Raw genomic sequence first — 24,285 nt, 5'->3', positions numbered from 1 at the left:
CAAAGCCTTCTTCTTCTTCGCCTTCTATTGGTGGAGCGTAAACACCGACTTTTAGGTCCACACCGCCACCTACCGTACGGAGTGTAAAGAACAGGATCTAACCCGTAATAATTAAAATATTAAACTTTATGTAATTACAGTGGTGGAAGAAATAATTCAGGTCCTTTGCTAAAGTAAAAGTATGTAAGTATTATCAGAAAAATATACTTAAAGTCTCAAAAGTAAAAGTACACACTGTGCAGTTAATGCGCCCCTTTAGTGTGTTATGTGTTGTTTTGGGATTAATTTGGCTGCTGCATTAATGTACACCTTACTGACAACAGTTATTTAAGATTCTGCTTAATTTAATCACTTTATGTGAGATAAAACTTCATCAATCCTATCCTGCATTTTATATTCAAGATCAACAGGAATTTATAAATTCCCATAGAAGAAAAAAACATGAGACAAGATAAGACTAATTACAATGAAGTAAAAATGAAAGGAAAATAGACAATAAAGATTAAATGGAAATGAAAATGTAACTACGATGGAAATGTTTTATTAATATTTGTATACATGTCAAACTGATGAGGTTCCTCTCTGCTGTGAGCATTTTAATGTTATAAATTAATATGAACAGTCATGTGTTATCCAGATTGTTAATAAGTGTGTTTTCTACTTCTGGAGTGTCAAATTGAATAATTTCAGACGGAACTGAGCTTCTGGCTTCTGTTAATCGAGTGACGTCACTGAAACAAAAGAGGCCGAGGACTAAGTCGGATTAACGTTTATTCATGAAAAGGTCGTGTAGAGACCAAAAGAGTTCATTAATGACGAGCGTCCGTTGGGACGTGGGGGGAGGGGGGGTGACACACGAGGAAAATACAGCACACAGCTAAACCACAGTCTTTAAAAAATAAAATCAGTGCACAGATAATCTTACAAAGATTGCATAATATAAAGAAAGGTTATAAAAATTTCCCAGAAATAGTGCAAATTTGACCACCACCAGGAAAATAAAATGAAACCTGCTTCCACTTTCCAGAGACACAGAAGATTTTGGTTGTTTTTCTTTCGTGTGAAATATTCCCAACTCGACGTGACGTGTTTCTGTTCTGGAAGCAGGAAGTAAAGAAGTGCAAAACAAAGCAGATGTTTTTTTTCTGGATGGCTACATGTCACTGAAATCATCAAACCCACAGAACACACATGAACGTGGGAGGAAAAATCTGCAAACAAATCTCCTACATTGCACTTGGGAAAATGAATATAAAAAGACAAAATACGTATGGTAGTGTACATGCGACGCTCCAAAAACAACTCGTAGATGCTCACGGCATGTTCAACTTAAAGCAGTGTTTGTTCTGTGTGTTTTTTCTTTTTGAGGGGAACACGGCTACAAGTGTGCAACAAAATATCGACAAGGTTTCAAGAGTCTTCACATTTTAAAGGACATAAAACACCCACGAGAACTCCGACTCAGGCTCTCAAGTAAAAGTAGATTTAAATTTTTAGTGTCAGTAATGTCCGCAGTGCATCGTCAAAATAAGACTCCCACTCTTAAAATCAGCTCTTCCTCACGTCTGTGAATGACGAGTGGAAGCTACTGCATAAAAACATGAACGTAACACATCCCTGACACCTCGTGTGAGAGTGAAAAACCCACAACTACCTAGTGTTTCGACAGAAAATAAACAGCTCAAACGTCTATCAAACCTTTAGGTCGTCTTTAAAAATCAATGAAAGATGCTGATCTGTTCTGCAGAGGTGGACGACTCGACCTGTCATACGATCGCTGCGACACGCACCTCCTCTGTGGAGCTTCTAATGTCGACCTCTGTTGTCCGTTAACAAAATAAAAGTCAGGTCTTTAAATTCCCTTTTTAACGAACGTCCTCTCACCTGAATGTCATGAAGAAAAATTACAATTTATCGGCTTGCTGAAAGGTATTGCACCAACAACGCACCTGACTTGTACAAATACGGAACTATGCAGAGACAGTCGCAGTTTAACACACACACACACACACACACACACACACACACACACACACACACACACACACACACACACACACACAACTGCGTGATTAAAGTGGCACCAAAGTGAAACCGAGTGACGACGGGAGTCTCGGAGTTACAAACCCTCCTCTCGGCGGACGCCCAACGTACATTCAAAGATCTGAGATCAAAAAGTCCTCGTTTAAAAAAAATAAAATTAAAAAAAACCGGCAGAGAGGAAGACAACGTTCCAACAGGCCCCGTCTGCACCTGAACGCACCGTCAGCTAACGTCTGACGTGGGCGGTGTGCTACATGTACTGTACGTGCATATTCTACATTACGTTCCCCAGCGACGGGGTTCGAGTTCAACCTGCAGCGACGAAGGCAAAACATCATCCAATCCAGAAACAAACAAAAACTAAAAAAAAACCTCGTTCCAACATCCGTCTGCCAGTTTAAATGAATGCACCTGAACCGCTGGTCCCGGAGGACGTGGAGGTTCAAATGTGGACGTTACGATGTGCATGCTGGTGTAAGATGAGGAGAAGATGACTCTCTTCTTCAGTTCTTCTGTTTGTCTAAAAACGGTGGAGAGATGAAGCATCTCTCCTCCGGCGCCGCCCCACGTCAACCACACAACTATTAATGCTACAAAAAAACAAAATAAAAGTATTGTCCGTGTCAATGTGTGAGGAGGTGAGGAGGTGTGGAGGTGAGGAGGTGTGGAGGTGAGGAAGTGTGGTGAGGAGGTGTGGAGGTGAGGAGGTGTGGAGGTGAGGAAGTGTGGAGGTGTGGAGGTGTGGAGGTGAGGAAGTGTGGTGAGGAGGTGTGGAGGTGAGGAGGTGTGGTGAGGAGGTGAGGAGGTGAGGAGGTGTGGAGGTGAGGAGGTGTGGAGGTGTGGAGGTGTGGTGAGGAGGTGTGGAGGTGAGGAGGTGTGGAGGTGTGGAGGTGAGGAGGTGTGGAGGTGTGGAGGTGAGGAGGTGTGGAGGTGGGGAGGTGAGGAGGTGTGGAGGTGTGGAGGTGTGGAGGTGAGGAAGTGTGGTGAGGAGGTGAGGAGGTGTGGAGGTGAGGAGGTGTGGTGAGGAGGTGAGGAGGTGAGGAGGTGAGGAGGTGTGGAGGTGAGGAGGTGTGGAGGTGTGGAGGTGAGGAGGTGAGGAGGTGAGGAGGTGTGGAGGTGTGGAGGTGAGGAGGTGTGGAGGTGTGCTGCTTTGGTTACGATCATGGATGGATCCCGGTTTCTGGTAGTGCTTTTGAAAAAAACAAAAAAACGTTTTCACAAACACGACAAAAAAGAACAAAAAAACACCCGAAGAGACGAGGAAACACGGCTCCGGTGCTCCGGTGGAGAAGATGCAGGAATATCAGAGATTATTTATAGGGTTGTTGTTTCCCCCGTGTACTGACTCCCTGTGGAGATAAAAAGAAAAAACACCGTCGGAAAAAGGAGTTTGTGTGGAGAAGGAGCACCGGCCCCCCGCGGTCAGTGCGAAAAAACACAGAGCACCAGTGGACGAGGGTCACACACACACATGCACGCCTCGGACCCACAAGGAGGAGGCCGCCGCCCGGAGTCCCTGTTGGAGGGGGACGGCCGGAGTCCCTGTTGGAGGGGGACGGCCGGAGTCCCTGTTGGAGGGGGACGGCCGGCGCGGAGCCCCTCAGACGCCGACGTCGGTCCCGGCCGCCTCTCAGGCCGACCTCACAGCTGGTGCACGATGCTGTCCGGGTAGTTGACGGAGACGGGCCCGTCCTGACGCAGCCGCTGCCACTGGAAGGTGGTGCTGAGGGAGCCCGGCTCGTCCTCCTCGTTCTCCTGCTCCTTGGCGAACTCCATGAACACCTGGGAGGACGAAGGACACGCGACGTCATACGACATATTGATCACTGGAGGACAAAAAAATTAAAAAGATTTACAAGCTAATGTCCACCGGCAGGTGACAGGAAATAATAAAACAGTCTCTACTGCAGCAGATCAAATCTCAAAGTGATGCTTTGAAATGACGAACTGATCGTTCCAGGACTGATTTGACTGGTTGAGAGCGACTCTGTTCTTTAACCACCTACCTGCTCCAACGTGGACTGAGAGAAGTTGTACTCCTCAAAGTTGAATGTTCGCTTTGCTGAAGACAAACAGAGACAGAAGAGGAAGAATGACAGTGAACGGGTCACTGGGTGTGTGTGTGTGTGTGTGTGTGTGTGTGTGTGTGTGTGTGTGTGTGTGTGTGTCTCACCCCTCTCCAGCTGATAGAAAGACTTGGCCAGTGACTTGACGTCCTCCATGGGGATCTTGTAAACCATCAGAGTAGCAAAGCTGCACAGGAAAACAGCAGAATTAGACAGAATTAAAAGTGTGAAAGTTTCCACACAAAATTATGAATCACGCATCTATTCGATTTTAAATGAGCTTTTATTTTGAAGGATATGCATTTTTCTGGTGTTCAATTTCTACATTTCCCTTTGAAGATTCAGATTAAAGAGAAATCTAAATATATTATTTATACACTTAACTTTAAAAGTAAAATTTGGTCCCAGAACGTGTCGGGTCTCACCTCTCCTGCCGGGCAGCGTGCGGGAAGATTCGCAGGATCTCCTTGTGCAGCAGCGCCACCTGCTGGAGCCCCGTCAGCTCCTCCCGAAGCTTCACCTCCAGACTGTAACCTCGACCGTACTTCCCTTTGAGATGTTGGATGGAGCCGATGCACCTGTTGGAGACACGCGGTCGGAGCATGAGCGGGCGGTAACCGGCGATTCAGAAACCTGGGACATGATGGAAGACGCGAGCGCCGACCTGAGCTGGCCTGAAACCATGATGGCGACGCGGTCGCACACGGCCTCCGCCTCCTCCATGTAGTGTGTGGTGAGGATGGCGCCCCGCTGATGGTTCTTGAACGCAGCACGAATGGCCCTCCTACACGAAGACCGAGACAAGTTAGAGAAACGGACAAGAATCCACCCGAGTTACTGTAATTATCCTGAAGTGAAACATGAATTATTTCAGGATCCGAGGTGGATGGATGGTTCCCGTCTTGGAAATATAATCTCACCACATGCGCTGTTTAGATTTAGGATCCATCCCCGATGACGGTTCGTCCAGTAAGACGATCTGAGGATTCCCGATCATGCTCAAGGCAAAGCACAGCTGGAAACACAAAAACATTCATCTGTAATACACGAGGCCTGGATGAAATACTCGTAATGACAAAGATTTAAGCTGCCTGAGACGTTTCAGTCATTCAGGTTGAAAGATGTTTGAGAAATGGATTTAAGAACTGACGGTTTCTACAGAAAGTTCTTCTGTGAAGAATCGGGCAGAACTTCAAACGTGTTGACGGTAAAATGTCAGCTGACGTGTCCTCACCTTGCGTTTGAGTCCCGCTGAGAGGCTCTTGGCTTGTTTGTTCACGTGGTCCTTCAGCTCCAGAGCGTTCACCACACTGTCAACAACAACAACAACTGTCAACAGCTTTTAAACAGATCCCCTAAAACTTCATTTTTCATCTAATTTAGTTCCCTTTTTAAATCTGCGACTGTCCGCGGTGCCGTATTTGGATCGAGTTGCTCTTTTTGAGTAGAACAAAAACAAAGCAGTGGCGACGGTGCGACGGTCTCTGTGAAGGAGACGGACACTGACCGCTTGATGATCCCCGGGACGTCCTGTCCCTTCAGACCCTTGACGGCAGCGTAGATCTCCAGATGTTCCTGCAGGGTGATCCGCGGCCACAGAGGGTTCACCTGAGGACAGTAGCCCACGTGCTCCAGAGGGTTGTCCACTGGAGAAAACTCGGTGCTGTAGTCCCCCATCAGCACCTGGAAAACAACAACAACAACAACAACAACCACAGCTTGTTATTCTGGGTTCTAGCTGGCAGAAAAAAACTACTTTATTTTAGCAGACAGGATTTTTATGAACACATTTTAAACCAAAAACAATGAATATTCCAAAGTTTTCCAAAACATTTTGTTACTTCCAAACTGCCTCCGGGCCTTTTTATTTCATGACCTTTCCAGGAAACCCTGAAGGTCATCACAGGTTATATTTTTAGGATATATGAGTAAAACATGCAGGAAGCTTGAGTTCTGTACCTGGCCTGCAGTCGGGTCCGTGTCCCCCGACAACATGTGCATGATGGTGCTCTTTCCGGCTCCATTGGGGCCCAACAGTCCCAAAACTTCCCCTGAACGAAACGGCAGGTTTTTTTTGTTTTTTTTTAACTTAAAATGAACTGACTGAAAGCTGGACTTTTATTACAAGATTCCTCACAGATTTCTCTAATAATCAAAATGTACTTTGAAAAGACTGAAGGTACCTTTGCGGACACAGAATGAGATGTTCTTGGTGGCCACCTTCCTCGTCTTGCTGAATGAAAACCCTTCTCTCCGGCCCTTGTACTGCTTCCTCAGGTTACTCACCACCACCACGGCTTTCTGAACCGACACAGACGCACAGATTCAGCTTGTAAAATGTAAAAGATGCAGATCTGGATCATCTGCAGAGAAACTAAAAGATTCCTCACGTCTTCACAGGACTGACAGGTGAGCGCCTCCTTCACTCGGGCCTTCTCCATCCGGACGTCCTCGTCTTCGTTCAGACCTTCCTCCGGGTTCCTCTCCACTTTGGGCTTCGACTTGGACGAGATCCTGTGAAGAACATGTTCATATTATCATCATTATTATTATTGTTGTTATGAATTAGCCACTTCCTGCAGCAGCAACCGGTATTTAATGCATAATAATTTGACAACATAAATTACTTCATTTATTTGTCTGCATGAAAATATCGGACTATAAATACATAATGGTTGTTTATATATATATAAAAAAAAATTATTATGTAATGAAACATTTTATTGTCATATTTATTGTCTCTCCACTCCTGGATGTGTGTAAACAGTTGGAGGACTTTTCTGCACACCGTCTCACTTACTGCTGAAATATTTATGAACCATAAATGACCTTGAATTGTAAAATTCATGATGTAACAGCAGTTAAATCCTCAGCTTATATGTTCTAATAATTTTGAAACCTCCGTTTGCACAACATGGAATTTAGTTTTAGTCGATAAGCAGCTTGTTTTCTCTGACAAACTGCAGAGAGCAGTTGAAGTTTTTAATCTCAATATAAAGTTTCAGGAACCACAATAATCTTTCCATCATTACGCGAAAGACTCGTCTCGGTCGTTTAGAAATGTGAAGATATTTTAAGATGTAAATGTACCAAGGCTTCCTGTAATCAGAGTTTTGACCTGAAATCTGATCGTCACCTGCAGAACTGATCGTTTTTCATGGTCCTCCCTCCGTAATGGATCTCCAGCCAGCGAAGCACAAAGAGCAGCATGATGCACTGGAGGTAGGGCTGAAGAACCGGACACACACCACGGTTAAACACACTTCTGTCATCAGCTCATTCATGTTTTTAAACCAAATTAGTCCAAATGAGACACGTACGGCTACGATTGAGATCAGCAGGTTCTTCCACAGGAAGTTCTCCTCATCGAGAGACGGGAGGAAGGTCGCCTGGAGACAAAGGAGAAACAACAGCGAGGTGAGTCAGTGTCTAAAACTCTCCTCACAAATGTACTTTAATCAATCTTTCTCAAACACTTCACTGGATTTACAATATTCTAAGTAGATTTTTTTTATTTCTACAAATAATTAAAGAAAAAAGTAGTGTCTGGATTAGTCAGTAATAACTTCTGAAATAAATATTTGTCTCTTAAGGTGCTGGATGTTCCACTTTGTTCACCTGCTGGTCTTCAAAAATGCTGATTTTGAGGCCTAATATCTAATTAATGATGCAACTATTTTCAGAAGGAACACCAGAAAACCAACAGGAAGCACGGAATTTAGCTAATGACAACATAATGACTGGTGGAAAATATTTTATGACTTTGTATTTGATGAGAGAAGTTGAATGGGAGTCTATGGAGCCGGAGGCTTTTTAGAGCCGACCTCTGGTGGCACTCAGTGGTATTGCAGCTGAAGACACTTCTGCATCGGCCTCATTTATCAGACTCTGAAGCTACGAACACTTTTATATCCAGACTGTTGGTGTGACTGAAACCCAAAAGTCTTGCAGGTGAAATATATAACCATCACAATCAAATTAAAGTCAGAGTTACTGATAAACCAGCTACCTTCAAACAGCCGCCGTGCTGCTGTGAGCTCCTACCTTGGTGATGCAGTTGAGGCAGCCCATGAGCGGGTACAGAGGGTTGAAGAGACACAGGGCGTTGTGGAGGTTCCTCGTCAGTCCGGGGTTGTCGTTGACGAATGACAGCTGAACCACAGAGGCCGACACCACACACACCTGACACACAAGTTGGACATTTAGCAATCAAAGCACCTTTCATGTGAATGAATTAAACTGTTTTGCAGCCACGGGAGGAAGAAGAAGAAGCTGAATCTGGATAAAGAAGGCTTCCTGTCTCACCATCATGGAGATGACGGAGAAGAAGTCCCTGTTGCTCTGGACTCGGGCGAAGCCAAAAGAAAACACGTAGGTGAAGAGGATCATGGCCGGGCCGAAGCCGACAGTGCAGAGGACCTGTGAGAGGGCAGAGGAGGCGTCGTGAGAAGAGACACGTCGTTCTGTATCAGGCATCATACGGAGCGTGAGGCAGCTGCACGGACCACAGAGGTGAGGTTGCTGGAGGTCAGCAGGTTCCCGGTGTGGAAGGAGAAAAGGATGATGGTCATACAGGACAGGATGAGATAGTAGAAGGGGATGTCCACCACCGCCTGGCCGCACCAGTACGCCGACGGGACCAGACCGGAGATACGCAGCGTGGAGCGACACTTGATCTAAAGAGGACCAAAAAGAAAAGTCAGCACAGACGGATATGTTCAATATCTAATATCATATTGTATTAATATCAGGGCAGTGACGAGACAGTGAACAATAGGAAGACAATCTGCTCCCTGATGGCAACGTGGTCTAACAGCCTGTTCAGATGTGATATTAACATGCGTCTCGCGTGACCCTCATTGCTCAAAATGCAAACGAATATGTAAATAAACAAGTAAATAACCACATAAACACGTACAGACACATGGAGAGGAACCAAAACAACAGGAAGTTCATAAAATGAGGCTCAGTTCAACGGACCGGCATTTATGATGTATTTCACGCTAGTAAATATCTGAAGACTCGAGTCTGTAATTCACAACCTGAACCGTCAGGCCTGACCTGATCACGCCACTGCACATGTTTTCTTCGGAGTGCTAAAAGAACGTCTCGGACCACCTCTGAATGTGGTCTAAGTAATAATATGATAGTAATAATATTTCTTCTTTGTGTTATAAATCCTTTGATTAAACTGTAATGAATCACAATCTCTGCGTGTACGTGGTTACCTCTCGGTCTCGAGTGTGGTCCATTGCAAAATAAGCGGGCATCCCGGCCGCCAGCATCCCCAGTATGATTGCCTCGATGTAGACCAGAGCATAGGACGTGGCGTCGGGGATTTGCTGAAGGAGTCAAAGAGTTTAACATCTTTAAATATCATGTTTGAGTTTGTAGATTTAAGAAGTGACTCAGAGACTCACATAGTCGAAGGGTTTGGTCCAGGTCCGGATGTGTCCGGTACCATTCAGCCCTCTAAGGAGAGCGTTGCTCAGTATATTGACCGCCATGGGCAACGAGTGCACTGTGGTGCTGTTGAATGCAACGCTGTATCTGAAACCCTGTTGGCAACACAGCAGAGAAGGACAAAGGTCAATATTTCATCAGGTGTCAAGAAATAAAATTCAATCTGTGGGACATGAGAGGCACCTTGCTGGATCCGGTTACGTTGATGGCGGCGCTGTGCGGCGCTGCAGACATATAGTCGCTGTGTTTCATCATTTCCACATTGATATCCTGAGATTCCAGGTTGTGGATGAAGTCAGAAATATCAGAGCCTGTGGGCAAAAGAAAACTCAGAAAACTGCTGCGTAACGAGGATTCAGATCATCGTCATCGAGGAGGAAGGTCAGAATTACACCCATGGGACATTTAGCATTGATTGTGGTCTCCTGTGTACAGCATCACAATATTTACAGCATTTGACAGAAAGATGATCCCAAGTTTCATTCATGAAAAAAAATAAAACACAACAACTGTTGAACGGCTCACATCAGCTCACGAAACAAAATGAAATCTTCTGGAGGACTCACCGGAGGAGTTCTGGACCAGGAGACTGGTGGCGTATCGCCGCGGCGACTGGTTCCTCTTCAGCAGGTAGATGGGTAAAAACTGTCGGTCCGGGGAGTGAATCTGGATGTTTCCTGTTGCCAGAGAGAGGACGAGGACCGCGGCCACGAACACCAGGAACAGAGCCAGACTGCAGGAGGAGCACACGCATTTTATTTTGAAAAGATTTTGCTTTTTTTTTTTTTTTTTTTTTTTTTTTGTAATATTTGGGGTTTTTTTAATAAAACTTGGTTTATCTGATTTTGTTTCCTCCTTTAGGGTTTGTTTAAAAATTTTCTGTGCATTTTTTCCCCACTGAATCAAAGAAGAGCTGCACTCACGTGTAAATGAAGGCCTTCCTCTCCCGGCGCATGTTGAGCATGTGCAGCCAGGCCACGGTGCTGAACTGCTGCCTCCACAGGGCGTGACCGGACACCACGTCCGACTTGCTGTCCGAGAAGGTGAGCAGCCGCTGGTCGGTGTCGTCCAGGGAGGCGTTGTCGCACTCGTCCTCCGCCTGCTCTCGGTTGAACACGCTGTAGTCTGCAGACACCGAAACGGGCGATGACGAGAGCACCTTGGGATTGTGTTACTCTTAAAATACACCGCTTTAAGTAATGCACTCACCAGCTTGGTCCACCTCGGCCTCCGCCTCCAAACGGAGAAAAACATCCTCCAGTGTTGTCATGGAAACCCCGTAGTTTATTACTCCCAGATCGGGCTGAGAGTCGAGCTCGGAGAAAAGGCCTGCGAGAGACAAACGAATTACAGCTCGAAGCTTCGGCTGCTTTCTTCCAGCCAGAGATGAGTCATGACGTGAAATCTGCTTTTTAAGATTTGTTCTGCAGGATTGAAATAACAACGAGGAAGTTATGTAAAAGACTTTTTAAACATCACTTGAGAATATCTGAAGGAGCTGGAAATGTGTAGGATTTTACCAACGGAGAGTTAAACCCTCTAAAAAGTGGAAAGACTTCAGCTGCTTCTCTCACGTCTCTGTGATCTGACCTGGAAATGTGTCCATGCTCTCCAACGGCAGCGTGAACGTCAGCTCTGCCTCGTGCTGCCGGGACAGCTTCGCTTTGGAGACGTGCTGTTTGACCAGAGACGTGACCCTTTCAGCGTCACACCGCTCACTGATGGACATCCTGCAGAGGAGGGAAAAATACATCAACAGCTAGTTAAATAGAGACCGATGTGGTTAATAGGATGAAGAAATCACAGAGACACCAGTATTCTTTTTGTAGTTTTTAGGCTTTTGTAGAATTCGAGCCTACATTTCTATTTTAAATCAGTCTTCGTATTAAACGGTTGACCAAACTTGCCTGAGATGATAACCGACACCACACTTGATCTTTAGAAACATGGAAGAGCCGACACATTTCAGCTGTCCCTGAGAGATCACCGCTTTGCGATCTGGAAAAGAAAGAATCTGTTGTTACACATCCGACCGGCACATCTGGAAAATTTGGTTTGCAGAACGTCCCCGCTACTTGCCACAGAACTGAATGTAAAACAGGTGTAAAAAAAACAGAACTTTTGGTGCAGTATGTCGGATTGTTTTCTCTCAAAAGAGGCGTGGCTAATAAGAGCCTCCTGACTGGATGACATGTTGGCGGTCTGATGTTTACGTTGACCGATAACAGCAGATCAAACAGAATTAAGGAACCAATTTCATGCTTTCTTTATATTTATAACTTAAAGTTGTTTATTTAATAGTTCTGACAGCAGAATTTCATTTAAAAGTTAAAGACTAAACCTTAAATCTCTCAGACTTGTTTATTCCAAACACTGAAATAAAGCGACGTGTCGGATGCACATAATCCTTTAATCCTTTAAATATTTAAGCAAACTAAAGTGAAATTAATTCAAAGTATTAAAAGGAAGCTCCTCTTTGACCCTTTTAACTCTCCGCCTGTGATGACATCTGCCTGATGGGTTTGGTGTCTGTCTGTCTGTCTGTCAGTGTGTTACATAACAGGGAGAGTTCATGCCTGCTAGGATGTCTGCCTCGTCCATGTAGTGCGTGCTGAGCACCGTGACTCTGCCGGCCCGCCGGCTCTTCAGCAGAGACCAGACCTGGTGCCGGGAGCAGGGGTCCATGCCGGCCGTGGGCTCGTCCAGGAGCAGGATCTAACGGAAACAGAGCACACCGATCAGCACGGCTACACGCTGATGTTATCCAGCTGCTGCACAGAAACTCAGTCTCTCTCTCTCTCTCTCTCTCTCTCTCTCTCACACACACACACACACACACACACACACACACACACACACAAACAAACAAACAAACAAACACAAACAAACAAACTAAAGGGTATCATCAGCGCCGAGAGCTCCGGCCCATTTCAGGTACCTTTGGATCTCCCAGGATGGCGATGCCCACTGACAGCTTCCTCTTCTGGCCTCCGCTCAGGTTCTTGGCCTGAGCCGTCATGATCTTCTCCAGGTCCAGATCCTTCAGCACTTGGGTGACCTGTCAGAGACACAGAATCAGACTCACACTTTATTTTTAAATGAACAGACGCTTTTTGCATCTGATGATATCTGAAATATAAAAGCTTTAGATTGCAAAGCTCCTATTTTCCCACCTTATTCACTGATTTGTAACGATGTCGTGGACTAAACTCGTAATTAATTCTGACGTAACTTGAAAGCAAGAAAACATTTCACACCAGATAAATTCGGCCTTCTTTCACCACATGATATCTGCAGTATTTCAGACCACGATGATGAAGTTTAACACATTTTATTTACAAAATGTAAACCCCTCAAGTAAAACAAATTTTTACTCAAAGAGGAATAACGTTAATACCGTAGACAGATTATTTATTGGACTATAATTCGCTAGCTACATGTTATTTTAGTAATCGCAGCTAGAAATACTTCCTCCCACAAACTTTAAGCCAAAGAAAGAAACAAAATAATAGAAGAAGAACAGTTTTTTTCTCAAAATACTTTGTGCATCACTTCTCCTTGTCCACTGTTTGAACATCTAAAATTCCTGCTGGAATGCCACATGACAGGACATCCGGTCTGAAGGTCATGTGGCCAGAAAAGATTTTAAATCCCGAGGACACGAAACATAAATCTCTTCTGCTGTCTGCGGTATTTTTTAGAGACTTAAAAGTAATTTAAAAGGCTTTAACTTTCATAAATTAAACTAATATTTTTAACATTACCTCGGCGTCGATGTCCGCCGGCGGGATCCCTTTGATGGCAGCGAAGATCCTGAGGTGCTCCTCCACGGTGAGCACGTCAAAGATGATGTTGAACTGAGGGCAGACTCCCACCAGCTGCTTCATCTCCGACCCGTCCGCGATCTCGGCCACCGGGGAGCCGTAGATGGTGGCCGTGCCGTTCGTGGGCGGGCAGATGCCGCACAGGATGTTCATGAGCGTGGACTTCCCGGCCCCGCTATGTCCCAGCAGGGCGGTGATCTGGCCCTCGTAGATGTCGAACGTCAGGCCTGGGGAGGGGAGGGCGAAGAGACGTCATAAAAACACAGTGAGGGGGGCAGAACAAAACATGATTTCAACACTTCATTACAGTTTTATAAAAAACAAAAATGAAAACAGCAGATTTTTAAAAACATTTTTCTTTTTCTCCAAATGGACCAACAGACATTAAAACACGAAAGGATGCAAAAGAATGCTCAAAACATCAAACTGGCCTGGACACAGTGGGAAGCCTCTGACTCACCTCTCAGAGCCTCCACAACGTTGTCCTTCTCTTTGTACACTTTCCGGATGTTGTTGATGCTGCCGGAGGAGCAGGCGAGCGGTGAAGGAGAAATTTAAAAAGAAACAAAAGAGAGAAGTGTAAACACGGCGGCGGATTCAGAGTGAAGAGCAGAGTCTCCTCTTACAGGCTGCACGTCTTCATCACTGGAAAACCTCTTGACTCTGAATGTATACTTCAGACTTTGTGTGGGAATTCAACACATCGAAGTGAAATTACCAAAAACATTCAATGTAGTCCTAATCAGACATTCATAAGCAGGTCTGGACTTTTACCGGATGGCTTCTTTCCCTCTGAACTCGGGGGAAACGGGCTCGATACACTCGTCGCCATCAGGAGCGCCGTTCACCTCCGCTTCGTACACCGAGCTCACTTCAACGTAGCGCTTTCTCCGTTTGGACCAATAGGACGGCTTCAGGAAGTACACCAAGGACCTCTTCATTCCAAACTCACCTGCGTAATCAGAAAGTGCGTCATGAGCACACGATAACACTCAAACCGTCATTGATTAGTGGTTAATATATTGAAGACAACAGAGGTTGTTTTTTTTGTACTTACCAGGAAGTACCTGGTCCAGGTAGATGGCCAACAGAAGGTAAAGGACACAGTCTATAATCAGCATGAGGAGCGGCACGTAGAGAGGATGAGGGCCGTTGGCCAGAGAGGAGAACACAGCTCCGTCTCCCTGCGCCTCCAGGTACACCACCTGAAACATTTATGACACACAGATGCAACAAATCGGTCGCTGTGGATCCCAACGAATCACCGTTCACATTTCAAACCAATTTGAACATTTTGGGCAAAGAAATCTGCATAAAAAAGGCTCATCGTCAGTTAATATGGACTTTGATGAAAGCACCAACAAGCTATGCAAACTATAATCAATAGAGAGATCTCTTGGCCATTGACATGTGTCATTAAACATCATGTACTCCCAAAATGAGCACTGGATTGTGGGTAAGTGTGTGTCTGTAACCTGTGCAATCCCGATGGAGAAGGCGCTGGGGGAGAGCAGGCAGAGGAGCCAGACCAGCGGCTGAGGGAAGTCCTTCATCAGCACGGTGAACAGCGACAGGCAGCCGAACACCACCGTCAGCATGGAGCCCACCGTGCTGGCAAACTTGGGCTTCTTAAACAGCGGAGTCAGCATGAAGGAGAAGAAGATCTGTGGAGGAAAAGAGGAGGATGAAAGGATATCGACGGAGAGAGGGTGAGACGATGAAGAGAGGAAGCTCACCACAGTAATTAAATTAACAATTTAAGGATAGAAGGAGCGTCAGGTCAGGAGCAACCAGGTGGGTTTTCTTTGACGTTGGTGGGGTCGTGTCACCGTGAATTCGTTCCCCAGAGTCAGACTGTCAACACAAAGTTCTACTGGGACCTTCCGAGGTCTTGTACAGTATATTTTGTTGTTTTGGGAAACTCTGGAAGAAATCACCTTCCAAGTAAAATCTCATTAAAATTGGACGTTAACCAGTAATTCAGAGTGACTTTCTTGTTAACGTCATCCTTTTTAGAGACGATCTCGAACGGTTACAAAGAAAACTCTTCACAGGTCTGTGAATTATCCGAACCGGAAAGAAACGCCGCTGTTTTTAAAATGTTGTGAGCAACACAAAATAATTTTTCCACAAATTTCAGAGATCGTTGGCACAAACAACAAAAACTATCTATATGACTCGATACCATTCGGGTCCAAATGTGAATTGAGTGACGGGACCCTTTGAACAAATCCATCACCGCTCTACTCACAGATGATATTCCATAGAGGAAGATGAGGAAGAACACGACAAAGAAGTCACTGTTGGGGAACAGCGCCGTGAACGTGGAGATGACGGCCATCAGGATGGACATGGTGGTCACCAGGGCGGCGTACAGGAGGCCCCACGACAACCTGGAGAACAAGTACACTTCATATGAGCCACACATACACAGCGTCCGAAACTACAGACCCAGAACTGCTCCGTCTCCTCACCAGAACGCCGTGTCGTAGAGACCCATCATGGTCATGGTGTCCTTGAGGCGATGCTCCTTCTCAGCTGCCACATTGACGATGAGGAAGGTGACGAAGGGCGTGAAGGCCAGGACCAGGTAGATGGAGATGAGGGCGTGGGGGAACTTCTGCACCTCCACGGAGCCCGGCTGACCCATCCTCACCACCTGCAGGTCCATCTCGCTCCACACCGAGCGCTTCGTCTGCATCTGCACACAAAACGTGGACCATCAGCAGACTGGAAGTAAAGATTATTTACACTGCAAACTATTTTTTGTCCGGCCCGTCTCACCTGGATGATGGCTGCGTCGATCAGAGACTGCAGGCGGATGAAGCCGGAGTACCAGTAGTTAGCAGCTCTGCAGTTCACCGAGCTGGTAAAGCAGTTGGCTGCAGAAGAACAAGAACAGGCAACGACAACATGAAGCACATTTCAGCTCTGCAGGCTGATAGTCCCGCTTGTGTTTGTGTTACTGATTCTAAACTTGGTGGAAGATAAAGTGGAGGATTTAGGATTTGGACTACTTTAAAACGAGCTGAACCCACTTCAAATCAAATCTATAAAACATGAATAATCTGCAGGTTAGGTGGAAACTCCGCCCCCCCAAAAATATTTGAAACCTCATGTAGAAAGGGGAAAATGAATCCTATTTTACCGATGGACTCGGTGTAATCGCTGGGGAGGGGCAGCTGGTTGTACGGGAAGCGGAGTCTGTAGGACGTGGCGGAGCTGTCCATGAACACCACGCCCACGTAGTTGGACGGCTCGTACAGGCTGGCGTTCTCCAGATCCTCCTCGCTGGTAAACATATCCAGACGATCCCGTATGTCTGAAAAACAAGATTATCCCGTAAAAAACAAAAAACAAATCACCGTCGTCTGACACAGAAGGACGCTGCAGCAGTGGACGTGAACCGTGACGCGTGTTGTGTTTGTGACTCACGCATCCCCTCGGCCACCTCCTCCATGATGTGGCTGGTGACGTTGGTGATCGGCGTGTAGCCCAGGCTCTGGATGATGTGGCTTTCGCGCTCCAGCTCCGTTGTGCTGATGCCTCCGTAGTAGACGTGAGGGTTGAGGGTGCTGATGAGGATCAGGATGCCCAACAGGAGCAGAGGGAGGATCAGCTCCTGCACGGACGCACACAGAAGCAGCTGCTCTCAAATCTATTCTACGGACACGACAAACGTATTAACTCGGATGTTTTTCCTATTTTCTCTGAGCTGAGCACCTGAAGGCTCTGCTGCTTGGTCCTCCATTTAATGAGCAGATTCTTGTAGAGGAGACTTCGGGTTTGGTGCCAGACTCCCGCATCTCTTTTATAAACGGGCTGCATGCTGCCAGCATTCCTCATCTGGATGACGTATGGACGAGAAGTCGTCTCGCTGAAGCTGGCCTCAGCTGCAAGTCACAACAAGGGGCGGAGGAAATAATAAACAACAACGACGCAGTACTGCACTTAAGCACAAATATGAAGTACTTTACTTGAGTATTTCCATCTCATGCAGCTGTTCTTTGTGGAATATAGATCTGCTTAGTGCATATGAGGGCTCATATGTTGTACGCTAATACAATATAATTTGGGTTGTCTTCCACCTAAAAGTCATGTGTATTGATGTGTCCTTTGTTGGTTGGTGGAGGTGGGGGTTGTCTTCCTTCGCCCCCTGGAGTCCTCCAGACAGCCATCTGATAATGCCTCAAAGAACAACAGTATGTGACCCCACAGGTTGCAGTATCACTCTCATTTACATGCACAGCCTTTTGTCTACACCTTAAGATTGGTAGTGATGGTACGACCTATATGTAAGTGATATGATGTGATATATATATATGTGTTGTATTGTTGTGAACATATCCTAGCACAGAAGCTCAAAATACATACTGACTGTAAGCATTGTAGAACACATTGCTTATGCAGGAACTTATCACATCCGTCACAGTGGGGTGCAACTCACTATCAGATCAAAAGGGGGATGTGGTTCAAACGGAGGACAACGGAAAAGTACTGAGACAAACATATGCAAATGTTCCCGCCACAAGGTAACACCTCTTCCTATAGTATAAGTGTATGTGCCGGAAAGCAGGAAGTCAGACTCCAACAAAGAGACGTTTGGTTGATGTTGGGCTCTCCAAGATATCTTGTAAACTACGCTTAATAAAAATCAACTAAGACCGGTAACTGCCTAAAGACTGCTTCTATCAACGGACTCGGGGAAAACAATTGGGGACAACAATTTGAGATACAACATCTTCCACTTCAATAAACCTCAGAGGTAAATCTTGTACATTTTACTCCACTACATTTTGTTTGACAGCTTCAGTTACTTTTAAGATGACAGCTTTGTTTATATCCTTTCTGTCCAACAAACATCCTGCATCTCCAAATGTTTCTGACCAATTGACGGATTAAATCAGGTTGTTTTTTTTCTGGTTTCTGGAGGATTTAGGTGCTGTAGTAGCAGCGGGCATTCATTACACTGCATTTTCATGTAATTCTTTTTTCTTTTTTTTTTTAAAGTAACAGATCGCCAACCAAACAACAAATGAGTCAAACAACCTTTAGTGAAGGTGTCGGCTCAGGTTCTGTAAAAAAAACAGCTTGTGTGCTTCACCTAAGTTTTATACATAAAACCTGTACAGCTTCCTTTGTGGGGGGGGGGGGGGGACTCTACTTTTTGAGCTAGATAATCTTAAATACCTTAATTTTTCTGAGCTTGTTGACTTTTTTTTTAGAGAAAAAAACCAAACATATAATGATTTTACAGAATATGATGCTTCATTGTAGATGAACACAATCCCACTGATATTCATGGAGCTGCTTATTGCGTCACTTTCTGATGTTTCAAACGATTTAATGAGAATATAATGAACCGATCATTTAATTGCAGACACACATATGATGCACCGCGATAACTGCAGAGCTTTCATGCATTTTTCTACAGTAATTGGATCGTAGATCACCGGACGGTTAACCGACAGGATCCCGGTGGACCGGTGACAGCTGCACTATTACCGGTGGACCGGTGACAGCTGCACTATTACCGGTGGACCGGTGACAGCTGCACTATTACCGGTGAAATCACGTTTATTAAAACAAAACGAACAGCTAGCTGACGTTAGCCTCCGAGCTAACCCGCTGACTGACAGCGGACACACCGGCAGCCGGAATACAAACTAAATAAAAAGCGTTGTCTTTGTTGGTCTTTCTTCTCACACTGACTGAGAACAATAAGAACAGAAAGTGCAGCTGGGAACACTGATCATCAAACGTGAGTCGCTAAAACACGAACCGTTTCGTTTCCGGAGCTAACGCGCTGCCTGGCAACGTCAGCTGATGCGCACGAGCCACGACATCGAGCTAACAGGCTACAGCTAACCCAGCCGCTGTCCCCGAGGACCACATGGAAACACTCACGTATGAAATACATTAAAGCATCTCCTTCCTCGGGTTGTGGTTTCACGGCCTTACATTACTGGACCCCCTCGGAACCAGCTCCTGGTTTCTGGCGTCGCTACTTCCTCCTGTCAAATTCTGCTCCCAGAAAAACTGTGACGTTCACCAATCAGAGCTGGCCTCCGTGTGATTGACAGCAAGTTGGACCAATCAGAATGTGGCCAAGAGTTTTTATTTTTTTCATATAACAAACGGAGCAAAACAACACAAAAACAGACCCCACACTTGTTTGGGGATTTATTAACTTGAAATCAAATATAAATAAATATCAAGTAAATTAGACCAAGTGACCCCAAACAGTTCCGGTATAATACAATATGCAAATGAGCAAAACATAATTTCTGAAAAGGAACAGGAAAGATGATCCGTTTTACAAATCTGACAATCTTCTGTTTAACCCTCAAAGTCTTTTCATGGGCATAAAATAAAGCAAAAAGCTGAAAATATTTCCATTCATGGAAAAAATATGGATTCCTGGGATTGAACATAACAGGATGAGAACATCTGTGAGATAAACCATGATTGCAACTTCAAAGCAACATAAAGGGAAACCTAGATGTGGGGTTACAGAACATGTCTGTGTTGGTGGGTGCTGCGGTATCCCCGGATTCGTTCGAAAACTGGCGAAGGCGGGGGGTGTGTGAAGGAAGCTCCTGGGACGTCCCTGAATTTCAGGAAGTCATGCAGCAGGGAGGGAACGAGGAGCCGCTGGACGACATCGGTCCTCATCAGTCGATCCGGTCCCAACAGCTCCCGGACCTGCAGGCGGCAGACGTGGGAAAGGGAGGGAATGGAGCCTGGAGGGCGGAGACAGAAGATCAGCCGACTGCGTCTTGCTACGCATGAGTGAAATAAAATCTGCAGCGCAAGTAAAGAGTTACCAAAATGTGGACGCGGCTCCCAGCTGTTCTCCGCCCGCCGTCGATCCAGGATGCGTTTCAGCGGGAGAGGCAGCGTCGACCAGTTTATAAACTCCAGCAGGTAATTCAACGCCTCGCTGTCGGCCTTTTCAAACCTGAAAAAAAGAAAAAAAAGAAAGGAACCAAATCAGCCGGCCCGGTGACTCATTGAGGATATTTTATAACGTGATCGTGAACTGGCGAGCTTACATGTGAGGCTGCAGCAGTATCGCCGGGTGCAGTCCGGCCTTCAGAAGCACAGGAAGCCAGCAGGCAGCGAAGTGTACCTGGTTCAGAGCCACGCAGAGCAGCTCCCGCAGCTCCTCCAGCTCTAACACAGTATTCCCACAATGCCGCAGTGCGAGACCGTCACCGGTCGGCGTGTCGGATGGGGGCATCTGTCTGTGCTCCAGGATCAGCTGCAGCAGGTCTGTTCGGTCGGTGGCCAGCGCGTACATCCAGTCCTCCTCCCTCAGACCGGCTCCCGCGGCAACCAGCAGCTTCACCGATTCACTGAAATTGATTTTTTAATTGTAATCAGTTGATTTTTTTGGGGGGAAATGATGCGCGAGAAGCTTTTATCTTTACACACCTGTACGGTTTGTCGGATGCGTGGCTCAAGGCGAGGGACAGCGGCGAGCGGTGGCCCAGGCTGAGCGTGCAGTCCTGAGCGTTCGGGCTGAAGCCTTCGCTCAGCAGCAGCTCGGTGCTGCCGGTCCGATCGCCGTGGACCGCCACGTACAGCGGACTCACCATGTCGACGCCGCGGTCGCACGCTCGGTCTGTAACGGCGATCAGCCTCCGGAGGATCCTGGAGACACATTTACAAAGAGTTAAGGTAAGAAGGATTCACAGGTAGTTCTGATAACTGGTCATTCATCGAGGGTTTGAGTGTAAAAAAAGTGACGAGTCGGTACCCGATGTGGCCGAACTCGGCGGCGGCGTGGACGGGCAGCTGAGGCCAATCGTGACTGCAGGCCCTGTTCGGGTCGGCGCCGTGGTCCAACAGAAGGTCCACGCAGGCCTCGTGGCCCTCCTGAGAGGCGATCAGCAGCGGCGTGGCCAGATCGGCTGCCTGAGTGTTCACACGGGCACCTCAGGAGGAAACAAATAAAAAACATGAAAAAACACAATTCATTTAATTTTGTTTGAGAAGAGAGCAGATGGAGCAGAACATTTTCCTAAATTATCTTCACTCGTCTCCTAAAATCCAACACTGAATTGCGCGCGCGCACACACACACGCACACACACACACACACACACACACACACACACACGCACGCATACACACACATGCACACACACACACACACACACACACGCACACACACACACACACGCACACACACACACACCAGGGCGTAGATAAAAACATGTTTACCAGCGTTGATGAGTATCTGCAGACATTCCCTGCGTCCGTACTGCGCAGCCACAAACAGCGGGGAGATGCTGTGGTCGTCTGGAGCCTCCAGGTCGCACACGTTCACTAGAACGCACACGATGTCGCTGTGACCCTGAAAAAACAGACAAAAATGTTTTCATGACGAGCTCTGATACACGCAGCTGTTTCTTCACGACTTTAATTCTCACCTTATAAACAGCTTGATGAAGGCAGGTCCAGCAGGACGCCGTGTGCGTCCGGTCCACCTGCGCACCTTTACTGACCAGCAGCTCCACGACGTCTTTGTGCCCGCCGTCGACGGCTGGAGACCAAAGAACAAACGTTTAGAAGAAGCACTCGAGAAAGTATATCCGCTCTGACGTCCGTCCTACCTGCATACAGCGGACAGGACGAGTCGTTGGTCAGCTGGTCCGCGTCGGCCTGTTCTCGTAGGAGGAGGTGCACCGCAGCCAGGTGACCTCGCTGGGCCGCCAGGTAACACGCTGACTCTCCCTCGTGGGTCGTGGAGTTCACGTAGCGACACCGGCCCCGAGGGGAGGCGGCTGCACACGGGACGGACCGGGGGGGACGGGGGACAAATGTCAATTCAATTAAATTTTACAAATCACAACAAAAGTCAAACGTTTGTTTTTGGAGTTTTGTGCTTTAAAATCAAATCTTTTCCAAACTGATTTTTAAGCTACAGTGAGTTTAGAGTTTAGAGTTTAGAGTTTAGAGTTTAGAGTTTAAAGTTTAAAGTTTAAAGTTTTGAGTTTAGAGTTTAGAGTTTAAAGTTTAGAGTTTAGAGTTTAAAGTTTAGAGTTTAGAGTTTAGAGTTTAGAGTTTAGAGTTGAGTTTAAAGTTTAGAGTTTAAAGTTTAGAGTTTAGAGTTTAAAGTTTAAAGTTTAGAGTTTAAAGTTTAAAGTTTAAAGTTTTGAGTTTAGAGTTTAGAGTTTAAAGTTTAGAGTTTAGAGTTTAAAGTTTAAAGTTTAGAGTTTAAAGTTTAAAGTTTAAAGTTTTGAGTTTAGAGTTTAAAGTTTAGAGTTTAGAGTTTAGAGTTTAAAGTTTAGAGTTTAGAGTTTAAAGTTTAAAGTTTAAAGTTTTGAGTTTAGAGTTTTGTACATTTATTTTTTTTAGCTTTATTGCCGAAACATTTACAAGGAAAAGTAATGAAATGCAGTGAGTTGCATTAGTTTGAGGAGGTGGTGACCGTATTTGGTCCATGTCCATCAGGTAACTAGTGACCTGTAAACTATAAAGTAGACTCCAGTGCTCTCCTCCTCCACCTTCTCCTCTCCTGATTTGTTCCTGCAGTAAGAAGCTCAACCTGCGGGCTGCCCTTCTTCCTCACCTCCGGCAGCAGACAGGACCTCCCGTACGCAGTCGGTGCCGCCGGCCGCCGCCGCCTCGTGCAGCGCGTTCCAGCCCCGGTTGTCCCGACCGTCGACGCTGCAGCCCCGCCGGAGGAGCCGCCGCACGCGCCGGCTGCAGCCCGAGCGGGCGGCGGCGGCCACGCTGGACACGGTGTCTCCGTAGCACTCCGTGAAGTCCATCCTCTGTCCCCTAGAGACGGTTAGTCTATCCTCTGTCCCCTAGAGACGGTTAGTCTATCCTCTGTCCCCTGGAGACGGTTAGTCCATCCTCTGTCCCCTAGAGACGGTTAGTCTATCCTCTGTCCCCTGGAGACGGTTAGTCCATCCTCTGTCCCCTGGAGACGGTTAGTCCATCCTCTGTCCCCTAGAGACAGTTAGTCTATCCTCTGTCCCCTGGAGACAGTTAGTCCATCCTCTGTCCCCTGGAGACGGTTAGTCTATCCTCTGTCCCCTAGAGACGGTTAGTCCATCCTCTGTCCCCTGGAGACGGTTAGTCCATCCTCTGTCCCCTGGAGACGGTTAGTCTATCCTCTGTCCCCTAGAGACGGTTAGTCCATCCTCTGTCCCCTAGAGACGGTTAGTCTATCCTCTGTCCCCTAGAGACGGTTAGTCTATCCTCTGTCCCCTAGAGACGGTTAGTCTATCCTCTGTCCCCTAGAGACGGTTAGTCCATCCTGTCCTCTGGAGACGGTTAGTCCATCCTCTGTCCCCTAGAGACGGTTAGTCCATCCTCTGTCCCCTGGAGACGGTTAGTCCATCCTCTGTCCCCTAGAGACGGTTAGTCCATCCTCTGTCCCCTGGAGACGGTTAGTCCATCCTCTGTCCCCTAGAGACGGTTAGTCCATCCTCTGTCCCCTGGAGACGGTTAGTCCATCCTCTGTCCCCTAGAGACGGTTAGTCCATCCTCTGTCCCCTGGAGACGGTTAGTCCATCCTCTGTCCCCTAGAGACGGTTAGTCTATCCTCTGTCCCCTAGAGACGGTTAGTCCATCCTGTCCTCTGGAGACGGTTAGTCCATCCTCTGTCCCCTAGAGACGGTTACCATGCCGTCATTTATCCAACATGACGTAAATAAACAGACTTCAGCCGCCAAATTAAAGCTGTTTAACTTGAATCACGAATGAAGTCAAATATGTGTCCACTCACCCAAACTACCTGTTTAAACTACAGAGGACACATGTTCGTTGTTTCAGTCAAATAAAACCGCTTTTCTCTTCTTTTCTTTCCGAGTTCGTCCGGAAGCTCAGACTTGACAAACCCATTGAGTCGCAGTTTAATGACGTCACACC

At 46.5% G+C, this 24,285-nt stretch overlaps 3 protein-coding genes across 4 annotated transcripts; all 3 read right to left on the bottom strand.

Moving 5' to 3' along the window:
• Positions 1-754: 754 nt before the first annotated feature.
• On the bottom strand, positions 755-3,207 carry LOC138204607 (uncharacterized). 2 transcript variants are annotated; one of them, XM_069159951.1, is made up of 2 exons: positions 2,759-3,207; positions 755-2,713 (listed from the first exon to the last, which is right to left on the bottom strand). In XM_069159951.1, the coding sequence occupies exons 1-2, from the start codon at positions 3,205-3,207 to the stop codon at positions 2,404-2,406; spliced, it is 759 nt and encodes a 252-aa protein (XP_069016052.1). In that variant the 3' UTR covers positions 755-2,403. The 2 variants fall into 2 exon arrangements, with proteins under 2 accessions (XP_069016052.1, XP_069016053.1); XM_069159952.1 differs by having other exon boundaries at positions 755-2,790; positions 2,849-3,207.
• Positions 755-19,427, bottom strand: abca5 (ATP-binding cassette, sub-family A (ABC1), member 5). The gene is made up of 38 exons (XM_069159933.1): positions 19,304-19,427; positions 17,120-17,289; positions 16,832-17,018; positions 16,545-16,718; positions 16,181-16,278; positions 15,871-16,097; positions 15,648-15,789; positions 14,872-15,060; positions 14,454-14,601; positions 14,171-14,348; positions 13,857-13,915; positions 13,337-13,623; positions 12,511-12,630; positions 12,149-12,287; positions 11,480-11,570; positions 11,163-11,302; positions 10,782-10,901; positions 10,496-10,697; positions 10,139-10,305; positions 9,756-9,883; positions 9,530-9,667; positions 9,338-9,451; positions 8,615-8,785; positions 8,415-8,528; positions 8,154-8,291; positions 7,430-7,498; positions 7,246-7,337; positions 6,500-6,623; positions 6,293-6,410; positions 6,069-6,160; positions 5,617-5,792; positions 5,344-5,419; positions 5,030-5,124; positions 4,774-4,893; positions 4,535-4,687; positions 4,217-4,296; positions 4,050-4,105; positions 755-3,825 (listed from the first exon to the last, which is right to left on the bottom strand). The coding sequence occupies exons 1-38, from the start codon at positions 19,314-19,316 to the stop codon at positions 3,685-3,687; spliced, it is 5,046 nt and encodes a 1,681-aa protein (XP_069016034.1). The 5' UTR covers positions 19,317-19,427; the 3' UTR covers positions 755-3,684.
• A 65-nt stretch (positions 19,428-19,492) lies between these two features.
• On the bottom strand, positions 19,493-24,277 carry asb3 (ankyrin repeat and SOCS box containing 3). The gene is made up of 10 exons (XM_069159942.1): positions 24,143-24,277; positions 22,976-24,024; positions 22,017-22,187; positions 21,834-21,946; positions 21,625-21,757; positions 21,159-21,336; positions 20,834-21,052; positions 20,452-20,754; positions 20,224-20,357; positions 19,493-20,139 (listed from the first exon to the last, which is right to left on the bottom strand). The coding sequence occupies exons 2-10, from the start codon at positions 23,175-23,177 to the stop codon at positions 19,907-19,909; spliced, it is 1,686 nt and encodes a 561-aa protein (XP_069016043.1). The 5' UTR covers positions 23,178-24,024; positions 24,143-24,277; the 3' UTR covers positions 19,493-19,906.
• Positions 24,278-24,285: the final 8 nt, after the last annotated feature.

The sequence above is a fragment of the Embiotoca jacksoni genome, unplaced genomic scaffold, assembly GCF_022577435.1.
Source record: "Embiotoca jacksoni isolate LCO1_2020_lvr unplaced genomic scaffold, fEmbJac1.0.p SCAF_26, whole genome shotgun sequence".
NCBI classification, from domain to species: domain Eukaryota; kingdom Metazoa; phylum Chordata; class Actinopteri; family Embiotocidae; genus Embiotoca; species Embiotoca jacksoni.
Note: the sequence above shows the minus strand (reverse complement) of the source record. Positions and strands in the feature narration are given on the sequence as shown.